This window comes from Chiloscyllium punctatum, chromosome 3 (assembly GCF_047496795.1).
Source record: "Chiloscyllium punctatum isolate Juve2018m chromosome 3, sChiPun1.3, whole genome shotgun sequence".
Taxonomy (NCBI): Eukaryota; Metazoa; Chordata; class Chondrichthyes; order Orectolobiformes; family Hemiscylliidae; genus Chiloscyllium; species Chiloscyllium punctatum.
The window spans coordinates 145,549,684-145,564,371 of NC_092741.1; the positions used below are offsets into that span (position 1 = coordinate 145,549,684).

General features: G+C 38.9%; 1 protein-coding gene across 3 annotated transcripts in view; it reads right to left on the reverse strand.

Annotated features, from left to right (window-relative positions):
- The window catches only part of nbas (NBAS subunit of NRZ tethering complex), a 248,990-nt gene that overhangs the window by 31,893 nt on the left and 202,409 nt on the right, over positions 1–14,688 (reverse strand). For all 3 annotated transcript variants that reach the window (XM_072561955.1, XM_072561957.1, XM_072561954.1), the window contains exons 47-49: positions 10,778–10,867; positions 10,468–10,663; positions 5,428–5,567 (exon numbers count right to left, since the gene is read on the reverse strand). In XM_072561955.1, the coding sequence (XP_072418056.1) occupies positions 5,428–5,567; positions 10,468–10,663; positions 10,778–10,867 (426 nt within the window). The remainder of the gene's footprint in view (positions 1–5,427; positions 5,568–10,467; positions 10,664–10,777; positions 10,868–14,688) is intronic.

Genomic DNA, 14,688 nt, shown 5'->3' on the forward strand with positions numbered 1-14,688 from the left:
AATAACTTTAGTGTCATTTTAATTTGATGTTGCGCAGGTGGACACTTTGCTAACCACTTAACACAAGTAATCAGTTGCAGCCTGGGGAACATGGTACACAGAACAGGTTGAAGTGAAGCTGACCTGTGAATGAAGAAATCACAATGGGGACAGTGTGGGTTCCATTGTTTTTCTGTGCTGCATTGGAGGCCTTGGTAGGGGAGATAACAGCTATCTTGTATTTGCAGGGGGCCAAAGGCCATCCAGACACACAATTAAAAAGCAGTGAGAACTTACAAATATTCACCACCGTTTGTGAGCAACAATTACAATCAGCAGGTGTGGATTAACTGTGCATTGTGATCCTTGTCCCTGTTTTGTGAAGATCTCAAATTGTACTTCCTGACTCCTCCATCCCTCTCATCCTTGCTGCTACTCTAATGTCAGTGATCAAACTCTGAAGACCTGGAACATAATGCTACAAGAAATTCAATTATTTCATACAAGTGGTCAAAGATCAATTAATGCATCTTTAAATGCCATATCCATCCAACTCCATTAATCAGCCTCATTCACTGCTCAAATCTCCAGCTGTCCACTTTTTCAATGGAAGAAAACAGGCAGGTTCAGCAAACAATTAGAAAGGCAAATGGTATATTGGCCTTCATTGCAAGGGGATTTGAGTTCCGAAGTAGGTATGTCCGACTCGTTATATAGGACCTCAGTGAAACCACACCTAGAGTAGTGTTTGCTGTTTTGCTCTCCCTACCTAAGAAAGTTAAAAAAATCACACCTGTGTGATTTTTAACTTTGTCCACCCCAGTCCATCACCAGCACTTCCAAATCATACCTAAGAAAGGATATATTCACCATCGGGAGAATGCAGGGGAGGTTCACTAGGCTGATACTGACTGAGCCTGAACTGGAATTTAGAAGTGTGGGAAGGGGAACTGATTGAAACATATAAAACTCCTGACAGGGCTAGACAGACGAGATACAGAATGTTTTCCCTCGTTAGGGTCACAATCTCAGGATACTGGGTAGATCATTTAGGACAGAGATGATTAAACATTTCTTCACACAATGGGTAGTGAATCTCTAGGATTCTCCACCACAAAAGGTTGTGGAGACCAAGTCACTGAATATATTCAAGGAAGAAAGAGATAACATTCTAGATTTTAAATATATCAAGGGTTATGGGGAGAAAGTGAGATTATGGCATTCATCAGCCATAACCATACTGAATGGCACAGCAGACTTGAACAGCCAAATGGACTACTCCTGCTCCTAGTTTCTAGGTTTCCGTATGGTTTTTGGTGTGGCTGGTTAATAGCACCTCCTGTACAACCCAAGTTATTAGTATCAATATCCCTTCGCCTGTGAAATATGCCTGCCATTTGCTGAAGCCTTAAAGTCCATATTTTTCTGCCAGATCAAGAGTGCAAAAATGTTATTTCCCCCTATCATTGAAATTACAGCATTACCTCATGATAGTTTGCTTCTCCTTCTTGTGGTCTCAAATTAAGTTGCTCTTGTTCATGACGATTTGGAGGTGCCGGTGTTGGACTGGAGTGTACAAAGTTAAAGATCACACAACACCAGGTTATAGTCCAACAGGTCAGCATGGTGGCACAGTATTAGCACTGCTGCCTCACAGCGCCAGAGACCCGGGTTCAATTCCTGCCTCAGACAACTGTCTGTGTGGTTTGCACATTCTCCCCGTGTCTGCGTGGGTTTCCTCTGGGTGCTCCGGTTTCTTCCCAAAGTTCAAAAATGTGCAGGTTAGGTGAATTGGCCATGCTAAATCGTCCGTAGTTTAGGTGAAGGGGTAAATGTAGGGGAATGGGTATGAGTGGGTTGCTCTTCGGCGGGACGGTGTGGACTTGTTGGGCCGAAGGGCCTGTTTCCGCACTGTGAGTAATCTAAATGTCTAATTGGAAGGAGCACTCTGGAAGCAATAGCTTTCAATTAGATCTGTTGGATTATAACTCGTGTTGTGTGATCTTTAACTCTGTTCATGATGTTTCTTACACTTTCTCATTTTATCTAGCAGCTAACCTTCATAATTCATGTCTAACTTTATTAGATTTAGATGACTTTTAAATCTAAAGGAGAATTGACACAAATTTTCAGTGCTTTAAATCACTTTTGTCACAGAAATAATCAGCGTTTTGAGAGCTAAGTCAAATGGTTACAAGACTGAAGTTTTTGATGCTCGCTGGACTGCAACTGGCCACTTGCTAAGTAATCCAAGTGTCATAGATATTTTTAATCAATCTTTTCAGACATGTTATGACACATCTCTGGACTTGAGCCCAGGCCTTCTGTCCAGAGACTGGGGCACTACCACTGTCCCATATGACTGAGTCTAAGCATCATATACCTAAAAGTGCCCATCCTGCCCATTTTCTGACTGACTAACAAGGCGGCACGGAGGCTCAGTGGTTAGCACTGCTGCCTCCCAGGGATCTGGGTTCAATTCCAGCCTCGGGTGACTGTCTGTGCAGAGTTTGCACATTCTCCTCGTGTCTGCATGAGTTTCCTTAGGGTGCTCTGGTTTCCCCCCCACAATCCAAAGATGTGCAGGGTAGGTGAATTGGCCATGCTAAATTGCCCATAGCATTAAGTGCATTAGTCAGGGTAAATATAGGGTAGGGGAATGGGTCTGGGCGGGTTACTCTTCGGAGGGTCAGTGTGGACTTGATGTAGGGAATCTAATCTAATAACACCTGGATTTAAGATACTTTGATTATCAAAACTGGGAATTGTGTTCTAATACAGCCACCCTCAACCCTCTTGAAATTGTTCTGAAACACTGAGTGAGACAAAATGTGGTATGAGTTCTTGGAATCATGTGATCATAGAATCATAAAGCACAGTACAGGCCTTGGGGCCCATCACTTCTGTACCACCAAAAAGCTGTATCATTTTAGAGAGCATGCGAATGAATATAATGTTGTTGTTGTAATCAAATCTTGAGGAATTGAAGAACAGATCTGATAATAAGATAAACATTAAATAAATCAATAGCAAATATATTGCAATTATCATGTTTGTTTCGCTTTTTAATAGTCAGCTTTGTGATCCTGATTGACTATTGTCCTGAGAAGAGCAATTTTCCTCAATCATTCTGACTTACGTAACTTGCCAGTAAATTTGTCAATAAAACCAGCCACCATTCTTGTTAACCTCAAAATGACTGAGAGATTTTAGGTTGTAAATGATACAACTGGACCTGATAGTATCAGTTCGAGGTGTGTCATTTCACACAATTTCTATCATGCCATCAATGCATATCTTTGATTCCTGCAGCCAATTTTTTTTTTAAGATGATAAACATTTACTGTTTGAACTTGCAATATCTAAATGTAAAACATTTCCAAATTTCCTTCAGGAAAGAATTGTGCAAAATCCTGAAACATGGCACGTGCCTTTTGTCTTTCTGTGTCAATGCCATTGTCTAAGACAGGTTTACTTCAATGTTTAGAAAACACATTTGCATTTAATTTTCTAATAAATTGTTCCTTGAAATAGCTTTTAAAGTTTTTATTTCTCTGCCAAGATGATTTTCAAATTACTTGGAAAAACAACATAACATGTAAGTTAAACATTGAGAAACTAGTGCAGGCAGTTCTATACAACAAATTATAGGGCTTCAGGATAGCAACAGCATGTGTGCTCAGTAACATTCTGTGACCTGAAGACATAGGAAATTCTTCCATTTATAGGCAGAGAGTAACAGGAACATCAATTTCAATTTGCAAAAGGATAGAGACTTCTAAAGAATAAAAAAGTTTAATGCAGTGCTTACCGACTGACGTCAGTGACCACATTTCAAACATTTAACTGGTTTTAAAATGGTGTGGGTGAAAGACAGTGTATTAAATGTAATTTCAAAAATTGGAGCATTTTAGTTAAACCTAGCCAAGTTATTGCGTTACTTTGTTTGCCTTGGTTATCTTAAAGTAGCTACTTTAAACATTCAAAACTCAGATACAGAAATAATTCATCGGCTGAAAGTATCTTGAATTTTCATTGGAGCAATTCAATTCGCTCAGGTTCTGACTCATTCATTGATTTTGATAGATTTTCCAACATGTGCATTGAGATTTGATGAATACAAAATCTTGAATAAAATGAGTGAGCCTGCAGTGCAAATGAAATCATGCATGTGATGTCAACATAGAATGTATGGGGGGAGGGTGGAGAAATAAATTATATACAAACTTTTAGAGCATCAATAGATATGTCTTAGTGTGCTAGGATTCAAGTTGGAAAAACTATCTTGTCAAATAAACCATGATAGTGCACCAGCAGAAATTCTTCAAAATTTGATCACTTCTTCGAGCCTTCACTGACATGTAGCAAGTATATAGTGTAACAGGGGAACTACCAAACTTTTGATGTACCACCAACCTCAAGAGTAATTGCAGATAAGCAGAGTCATACATATTAACACTATTACATCTTCAGCTCATTCACAATGCAATCCACTCAGTAAAACATATTTCCCATAATACTGTATCATTTATATAATACCATCTAAATTATATATTATTAAGATTATTAAAGTTAAAACAAGGCTAAAACACTTTGGAAAAAAAGAAAAGAAAATATGGCTAATAATAAGAGACTAGCACACCAAAGAAGAAAATGTACATATATTTTGCCTTAAATGATACTTTTGCTTTATTTTTTAAAACACAATCGCTGCAAATGTGCTCTCCCAGTTTTCCTGAGACGTTTCTGCATCTTGATTGCTGTTAATAAAAACCTCAATAAATCATAAGTGTGGTGAAAACTCACAATGCTAACTTATTAAGTTAGGCTAGGTTAATTGAAATTTCAAAATTAAGATTTTAAAATATTCATTCATGCAATGCATGCCTCGCTGTTTAAACATCCTTTGATCTGAATGTCCTTGTAAATTATGATCTGCCTGTACTGCTCGCAAAATAAAACTTTTCCCTGTACTTCGGTACATGTGACAATAAATCACATCAAAATGAAATGAAATCAAATCAACGTGGGTGTCGATGGCGAAAGCGGCATTTATCGCCTATCCCAGCAAAGAGTCAACCACACTGATAGATTCTGTTAGGGTATTAAAGGATATGGAACAATGGTTAAAATACAGATCAGTCATGTTATTATTAAAAGGTATGGCCAACTTGGAGGGCTGAATGGCCTATTCTATTTATGAGAAAACACAGTTTTCAATAACATAACTACAAGGAGGCATAATGTACAAACGTAGTGCAAGTTGGAAATTTTCTTGGAATGCAGCCAAACGCTTCCTTTAGATAAATGGGGATGGCTAGAATATTAAATGTTTAATTGATGATGTATGTTTGAGTGGTACTTCCTTATAACTTACAGCATTTCCCAGATCTGCTGCTGCAGCTAATGTAGGTATGAATACATTGTCTTACAGGCACTGACACTTACATATCATCGTTGTTCATGGGTGGCCAAGCCTGAAGGAGCATCACCAAATGCTGAAATTTAGTCCCATGGTTACTGGAATCTAACAACTCCAAAAAGAGCTGGAAACGTTTCTTTTCATTTGCAATGTCATTTACATTAACCTGATGATAAAACATGCAGAAAACATAGATTTATTAAATACTTCAACACCCTCAGGACCACAGTAAGCATTTCTGCATTCAGTTATGATTTGAAAGATGCCTATTGTTGCACCTCTCCCTGAGGGCACAGATTCAGTTTCTCATTTTTATGGCTGCTCTCCTCGGTTTTCTCCAATGGGAGTTTGCTACCATATGACATCAGTAAAAAATACTCTTGGTGATGAATGCTATGATCAGCATGACAAAGCACAGTCATAGAACTGGATACATTAAAGAAATATTTGATTTATAGTATTATTTAAAGGACAGTAAATCACAATCTGCAAAATATATATTGCGGTGTAAATCCAATTCAATACAAGGTACATATAACCACTACAAACATTCACTAGAAATAAACCAAGGTGAGGATTCAAGAGTTTTGGAACTCTGTGTGATAATGATGTCCCACGACCAGTCAGAAATCCCATTTGATCAAGTGCCAATGTGTCATTTCTTTGCTGCCAGTCCTGTCTGATGGACCACAAACCTGACCTGACGCTTGTGGTCAGAGTCCAGCAACCACTGGGATATGGACAAAGTTTATAGAGACCTAGGCTGCACAGCCACAAAGATCTGCAGTGACAAAAGGTGTGCATCTTCATGGTAATGGGGTGAAAGAGAGAGAATCACATGGTGGATTGCAGAGAACCTAGAGGCTAGATCAGGGGATGACTGGGCATTCCCAGTCCATCGTTCATTCCATCAAATTACCCCCAGACTGGGCAAACAGAACCTCATCTTGGCTGTCCTGGTTTCCCTATTGGGAAAGGAGTCACTTTTCTCAGCTGTCGGATAGGAAGGTTACTAGGGGCTGAGGACAGAAGTGTTAAGAGATAATGAATTGGCAGCTTAATGGCTTTAATTAGGAGCAGGTCAGGAAGGCTGTCCACAGGCCTTCCCATCCAGCACTTGATTGGCAGGAAGGAGGCAGATGCCAAGAGATATGGCTTTTAGCACTTTGAAGCAGGAAGAATTCGGTCCAAAGTTTCGGACACAAATGGAGATAGAGAACTTTCATGGCTATTCCAACTGTGAATTTTTCAAATCACATTTACAAACCAAAACTCCAAAGCAGATCGGTACCAAGTACATAGCTAGAAAATACAATTCAAGCTCATTATTGTTTTGTTCAAGTTACTTATCATTGGCTGAAGGAAACAATCAACTAGATATTGCAACATTTAAGAGGCATTTTGATGGGTATATGAATAGGAAGGGTTTGGAGGGATATGGGCCGGGTGCTGGCAGGTGGGACTAGATTGGGTTGGGATAGCTGGTCGGCATGGACAGGTTGGATCGAAGGGTCTGTTTCCATGCTGTATATCTCTATCACTCTAGGTAAAACTTCAAAGGACAATAAAACTCATATTTCTCTTGGTTTAGAGTAGAATTAAGAAAAAAAAATCAAATGAGGTTATTTATTTTCTACCCTACATCAGTCAATACTGAACCCAAAAAACTGTTATGGGGAGAAGATTGAATATTTAACTATTTATGCCTATCTTCATCCTACTGACTTTTTTTAACCAGATGACTGAAGGAGGGTCACTGGACTCAAAATGTTAACTCTACTTTTCTCCATAGATACTGCCAAACCTGCTGAGCTTTTCCAGTAATTTCCGTTTAGTTAAGATTTTCAGAGACTTCGGCTTTTTGTAATATTTTCATGTCTTAAAAATGATATTAAAAATCCAGGGGGAAGCTGCATGTAATGACATCATTTAGAGTGAAGTCCAAAATTTGTTATAGGTATGCTGATTCTTTCTTAAGCTGATGAGTTTCCTTTGATTTTAGAGTGGCTTGGGAAGGTATGTCCTGAAAGTGGTTCCCTCACAAAGATCAAACAAACATCCAGATGAGGGAGATATTTTTGAACTGCAAAAATCCACTGTGGCTTTAAAAAAAATGCACTTTTAATTACACATTTTACTCAACTTACTTAGAGATATTATAAACAATACGCTGTGCTCTTCTTCAATTTGCTAACTGCTATAGAAGGAAGGCATGCTGCAACATTGTACTTTTTTTTGATAGAATGGATGAAAACAGGTCTTTAAAATTACACACCCAGATTGCAACTAATATGTAGATGCTCAATTGTCCTCCAAGAACCATCGACCTCTGCCTTATTAAGTCCAATGCAGGGCACACAGGCCTGCCAACATGAAAGATTTCTGACCATAATTTGATTTTTACTAATGATACATTGGTACCCACAGAAGAAACCTGATTACAATTAACAAAGCCTTTAGGCTAAATATTATTGCAGTATGTTGAGCAGTCGGTCATCTATACTGTACCTAGTGAAACTGAGTTAAGCCTGGACTGTACAAATGAGATTTCTGTACTTATCAAAGAGGCTGCAAAAATCAGTTTTCATTTGCTTTAAACAAACAGTCTGTTTTCTGGATTCTAATTATCCACACACCATGTAACTAGAAAATTACACAACACAGATAAGACACATCAAGGCAATTGGAAGAGCACACTTTCTCCCTCTAGTGGTGGAGGTAGGGCTCCAAGTTCAACCTTCAAGTAAAGATTCAAAGTCTCCTGCAAACTAAATACATTTAAATTATTAATTCTGTCAACTATTCATTACTGCCTCAGCATCTGCTATTTTTTATGGTTCAAATGCTGTTTGCCTCAATGCAACTGTTTAAATTTTGAAAGAGCTTATCTCCCAGCACCATGGCAATCCATAAAAACATACTTACAGTGCACAGAAATTAATTAAATATTAAACTCTTTAATGTCCACATAGCCTGACTAAGAGGATTACATACTGCCACACAAACTTTGGTAAGGTTCACTGAGATTTGTATTCCTTCACAAAAGCTTGCAGAGGAAAATGGTTGGTTCGGCATTATGTTTGAAATACAAGTGAAAAAAAGGGTTAAAAAAAAACTTTTTGCAGAATGTGGCATAGGATTTTAAAAATGGGCACGTAACAGTAGGGGAGTGATGAAGATAGACAGACAAAGGCAAAAAAGGAGTGAAAGGAGTGGGAACAAACATGTGCAATGACAAATGAAAGCAGAAGGATTGAGAAAATGAGCAAAAGTAGGAAATAGTGAGTGAAGGTAAGAGAGAATGCATGAAAGTAGGACCAACAGACCAACAAATGACACATAGGTTGGAAACTTAGAGGTTTGATTAAAGAAAAACTAAATTATACATTTGATGAGCCAGTTCTTGTTTCTCTCGTTCATCAATGACATAAGCAAAAGCCATTCTGAAGAAACAGGCATGTTAATTAGCTGAAGTAGTGCCAGTTTCCAACACACAGTGATTCAATCACAGGACTTATTCCTCTCGTATCTTACTGGTTCTCCCAATAAGAGGTTTCTTGTTATTGATTACGAGACCAGATGACACCATGCAGAGCTTGTATAAAAAGCAACAGAAAGCAACTAATACTGATTATGATGTTTATTTTCAATCATGGTGATCACGTTCCAAGAAACATGCATCCAACACTTCAACTTACCAGCTGAAGGAGGAGCAAATATAATGCTATGTAGAGTCTAGTCAGTGAATGATCCATGCAAATAAAACACCTTACAGTAAGTTATGATGGGCATGATGTATCTTCTGCAACTACTACCTTTCTGCATAGTACCAATGATATGTTTTTAGCAGAAATTTATACTAGTCACAACATGCATAATATGTCATGGAAGAAAAAAGAACTTGGAATGGTAATCTGGTTTCAGAAGCTCAGAAGAAGTATCTGTGTACAGTCAGAAAGCTCAGCATGTACAAGGAGGAGGTTTATTGATTTGTCACCTCAGACAGACATGTAGTTTAATAAATGAATGCTGATGCACTGTGTTAGAAAAGGGAACCAACCAATGGATAATAAAAAAACACCAGACAACAAATACCTATTTAGGTTGAAAACTGGATTTCACAGAATTAAGAAAAATACAATTATACATTTGGTAAGTGAGTTCTTAATTTGGTGGTTCATCTATAACATCAGAAAAATAAATTCTGATTAGACATGTTAATCAACTGTGGTTATAAAACAGAAATTATTTAAATTTGTCAACTAGAGTGGACTTGAAGTAAGAGTTCAGAAGAGAAAAACTAACGAGCTGCAGTTTAAAAAATTATACTCTGAGAATACCAAGACAAAAACATCCAGTACACATATGTAAGAAGTTAGAATCTTCGAATTAGAATTTTCTGAATTAGCTTTATTGTCACATGTACACAGATGAGTACAGTGAGAAGTTTATAAGTCACTACATATGGTGCCATTTTAGGTAATTATCATAGCACAGTGATTTTTTTTACATGATTTGAACCTAATTTTGATTATAATTTACATGATACAACTCATAACTGTTAATGTACTGCTGGGAAATGCAATTTTGAGTTTCCCAGATATATTATTGCATGTTTTTCTTTCTTTAAGAGAGTACTATATGGTTTCCTGCAGTAGATAGATATTTGTGTTTGAAAATGAACAATTTAAATTTGCTGGTTTTGAAGAAGGATTGAGCTTGCTTTTTTTTCAGGTTCCCAAAATAAAAATTACCAGTTAGAACATCCTAACTTTCACCTCCACATAGCCTGTAACTTTCAGACAGTAAGATTTAGAAGTGGATCGAAGTAGTTCTATGCAACTATCAAGTTTGAAAAAAAAACACATATTTTAACACATATGTTGATTCACTTTGGTTATGTAACAAGCCAAAATACAAGCATGATCACTTCCAAATTTTAAAAAATGTATTTAAGGAAACAGAACACGTAAAATAGTTGTATTAATAAAGCATTCGTAAAGTAATTTCAATGATACAGTTACGAGTTAGAAACCAAAACAACACAATGTATAAATAAAAGCTACCTGTTTCTCTGGCCAGCATGCCTTCAGAACAGCTTGAGTTCTGAACAGCACAAGTAACTTGCTGTCCTCATCACTGAGATCAAATGCCTGCTCAAGAATTTGCAGAACATAAATACGAGGCTTTACAGGCAAATCTGCATCACTGCAAAAAGGTCTCAGCCATGTCAAGAGGTCATCCGAAGAAACAAGGTTACCCCTAAGTTAGAGGAGAGTTTTTATTTTCTTTTTCCCACAATGTAAAAAATGTAACATTAAGATATAAGCATTTTATGACTGTTTTGACATCTTTAAAGGTGGAATGTTTACTTACCCATCCGCAACATTGGAATGCACAGATTTAACAATACCTTCAAGGACCTGAAGTGGATCCTTTTCTGGTAGGACATCGGTACTAGTACCACTGTCACAAAAGGAACAAACAGGAAGGTAAGTGAAGAGAATTATATGCCCAATTTATCATTTAGATTCATCAGAAATTGTTGTGTAGTTGTTACATTGCTGCACTCATAATTCAGAGGCTGAACTAATTAATCACAGAATGTGAATTCAACTCTCATCAGAGAAGTTTGAGGCAGTGCATTTAGTTGGAGGAAGATCTTGAAATAAAATGCTCTTATGTTAGCAAAAACATCACTGTGAAGTTACTGGTTTGTTGTACATCCTAACTATCAACTTTCTTTTAAGGAAGAAAAGTTGTCTTCATTCTGACTTCTTATCAACTCTATCCCATTTCAGGTTGATTGGTTCTTAATAACTACCCTTTGAAGTGGCATTGCTGCACAGTTGACAAAATTTGAAATCATAGTTATTAAAAGAATAAAACTAAAATTCCAAAACAAAGCTCTTTTTTAACTATGCAAGAGACAACAAAACAAAGTTAATATCAGCTATGTTGTACCCCGAAATCCATTCGCATGAATGAACAGGCAAGCTGCAGCCAAACACACCACAAACTGCACTTTAAATTGCAGACCCAATAAAGATAGGCCCAACATGTTCTCAGCAACGCACCCAGTTGTTTGTGATCTTTCTGAGTCAGAAAAACTTTTAAAGTCTCTCACTTTCTCATGAGGGATTTCGGATCTTCTGTGAGGACTTAGCCTCTGGTTTCCCTCCACAGGAAGCAGTTTTGCTGCTTCTTCCTGCAAGGAGTTGTCAGGCAATTGCACTCCAGCTCAGAGTGCCCAACACAAAACAAAATACCGCAGAAATGCTGTAAATCAGAGTTTTTTTTTTAAAAAGTGCAGGAGAAACTGAGAATGTCTTGCAGCATCTGTGTACAGAAAATTGAGTTTTGAGCAAAAATAACGTTGCACTCAAAATGCTAATACTCTTTCTCTATCCACCGATGCAACAGATGCCAAATCAGCTGAGGCTTTCTAACGCTTAGTTTTTACTTCACATTGCCCCAAAACTATTCTCTGCAGTCACTCAACTCCTCCCTGAGATAGTGTCCCATGTTATTTCTGTGACTACATTCACTCAAGCCCAGTTCCATCTCTGCTGCTACTACCTTCTGTTACGAACCTTTTATTTTTGCCGCAACCTGTCACATAGGTTTTCATACTGCACAATAGATCCTGAGGGTAGTAAAAATCGATGTTTCAGGCAAAAGTCTTTCAACGGGATCCCAAGAATGCAAGTAAAACCTATCCATTAAAATGTGAGCCATAACAACTTCAGCAAGCTCTGTTTTAGCCGGCACTTCCTCAACTGGCACTTTTGTTAGACCACTAAGAATTATCTACTTCAACTATTGTGATGTCTGAGTATTTAGGCTGCATATAAAGTATAACAGTAATGTGTATACCACCTGCATTAAGTTTCTATTACTTAGTAGATGTATTTACATCAATTTTAGGAGGTGTGCCAGTTAATAAAATGTTTGGCAGTGGGATGGGATCTGGACTTGTAGTCCAGCAAGTAGGTTAGCTGTTTTTCAGGATGTCCAAGAATGTAGGGAGGCTGTGGAGAAGGTAGCACTGACAGGGAATACTTGCGGACACAGATATGGGCTCAAGTGTGTATACTTCAACGCAAGGAGTATCAGAAATAAGGTGGGTGAACTTAAGGCGTGGATCAGTACTTGGGACTACAATGTTGTGGCCATCACGGAAACATGGATAGAAGAGGGACAGGAATGTTGGAGGTTCCTGGTTACAGATGTTTCAGTAAGATTAGGGGGAGGTGGTAAAAAAGGAGGGGGATGGCGTTGCTAATTAGAAATGGTATAATGGCTGCAGAAAGGAAGTTTGAGGGGGAATCTGCCTTTAGAGGTAGTATGGGCTGAAGTCAGAAATAGGAAAGGAGCAGTCATCTTGTTGGGTGTTTACAATAGGCCCCCCAATAGCAGCAGAGATGTGGAGAAACAGATTGGGAAAGAGATTTTGGAAAGGTGCAGAAGCCACAGGGTAGTAGTCATGGGCGATTTCAACTTCCCAAATATTGATTGGAAGCTGTTTAGATCAAGTAGATTGGATGGGGCAGTGTTTGTGCAGTGTGTCCAGGAAGCTTTTCTAACTCAGTATGTAGATTGTCTGACCAGAGGGCAGGCCATATTGGATTTGGTACTTGGTAACAAACCAGGACAAGTGATGGGCTTGTTAGTGGGTGAGCATTTTGGTGATGGTGACCACAATTCTGTGACTTTCACCTTGGTTATGGAGAGAGATAGGTGCGTGCAACAGGGCAGATTTTACAATTGGGGGAAGGGTAAATACGATGCTGCAAGACATGATCTGAGGAGCATAAATTGGGAGCACAGGCTGTCAGGGAAGGATGTCATTGAAATGTGGAACTTTTTCAAGGAACTGATACGACGTGTCCTTGATATGTATGTACCTGTCAGGCAGGAAAGAGATGGTCGTATGAAGGAACCTTGGTTGACGAAGGAGGTTGACTGTCTTGTAAGGAGGAAGAAGGAGGCTTACATAAGGTTGAGGAAACAAGGTTCAGACAGAGCGTTGGAGGGATACAGGATAGTCAGGAGGGAGTTGAAGAAAGGGATTAGGAGAGCTAAGAGAGGGCATGAAAAATCTTTGGTGGGTAGGATCATGGATAACCCCAAGGCCTTTTATGCGTATGCGAGAAACATGAGAATGAAGAGAACGAGGATAGGTCCGATCAAGGACAGTAGTGGGAGACTGTGTATTGAGTCGGAAGAGATAGGAGAGGTCTTGAATGAGTACTTTTCTTCAGTATTTATAAATGAAAGGGACCGTATTGTTGAAGAGGATCGTATGAAATGGACTGGTAAGCTAGAGGAGATACTTGTTAGGAAGGAAGATGTGTTGGGCATTTTGAAAAACTTGAGGATAGACAAGTCCCCCGGGCCTGACGGGATATATCCTAGGATTATGTGGGAAGTAAGAGAGGAAATTGCAGAACTGTTGGCAATGATCTTTTCGTCTTCACTGTCAATGGGGGTAGTGCCAGGGGACTGGAGAGTGGCGAATGTTGTGCGCCTGTTCAAAAAAGGGAATAGGGATAACCCCGGGAATTACAGGCCAGTTAGTCTTACTTCGGTGGTAGGCAAAGTAATGGAAAGGGTACTGAGGGATAGGATTTATGAGTATCTGGAAAGATACTGCTTGATTAGGGACAGCCAGCATGGATTTGTGAGGGGTAGATCTTGCCTTACAAGTCTTATTGAATTTTTTGAGGAGGTGACCAAGCATATGGATGAGGGTAGACCAGTGGATGTAGTGTACATGGATTTTAGTAAGGCATTTGATAAGGTTCCCCATAGTAGGCTTATGCGGAAAGTCATGAGGCATGGGATAGTGGGAAGTTTGGCCAGTTGGATAGAGAACTGGCTAACCGGTCAAAGTCAGAGAGTGGTGGTAGATGGTAAATATTCAGGCTGGAGCCCAGTTACAGGTGGAGTTCTGCAGGGATCAGTTCTGGGTCTTCTGCTGTTTGTAATTTTTATTAATGACTTGGAAGAGGGAGTCGAAGGGTGGGTCAGTAAATTTGCAGATGATACGAGATTGGTGGAGTTGTGGATAGTGAGGAAGGCTGTTGTCGGTTGTAAAGGGACTTACATATGATGCAGAGCTGGGCTGAGGAGTGGCAGATGGAGTTCAACCCTGTCAAGTGTGAGGGTCTCCATTTTGGAAGGACAAATAAGAAATGCGGAATACAGGGTTAATGGTAGGGTTCTTAGTAAGGTGGAGGAGCAGAGGGATCTTGGGGTCTATGTTCATAGCTCTTTGAAAGTTG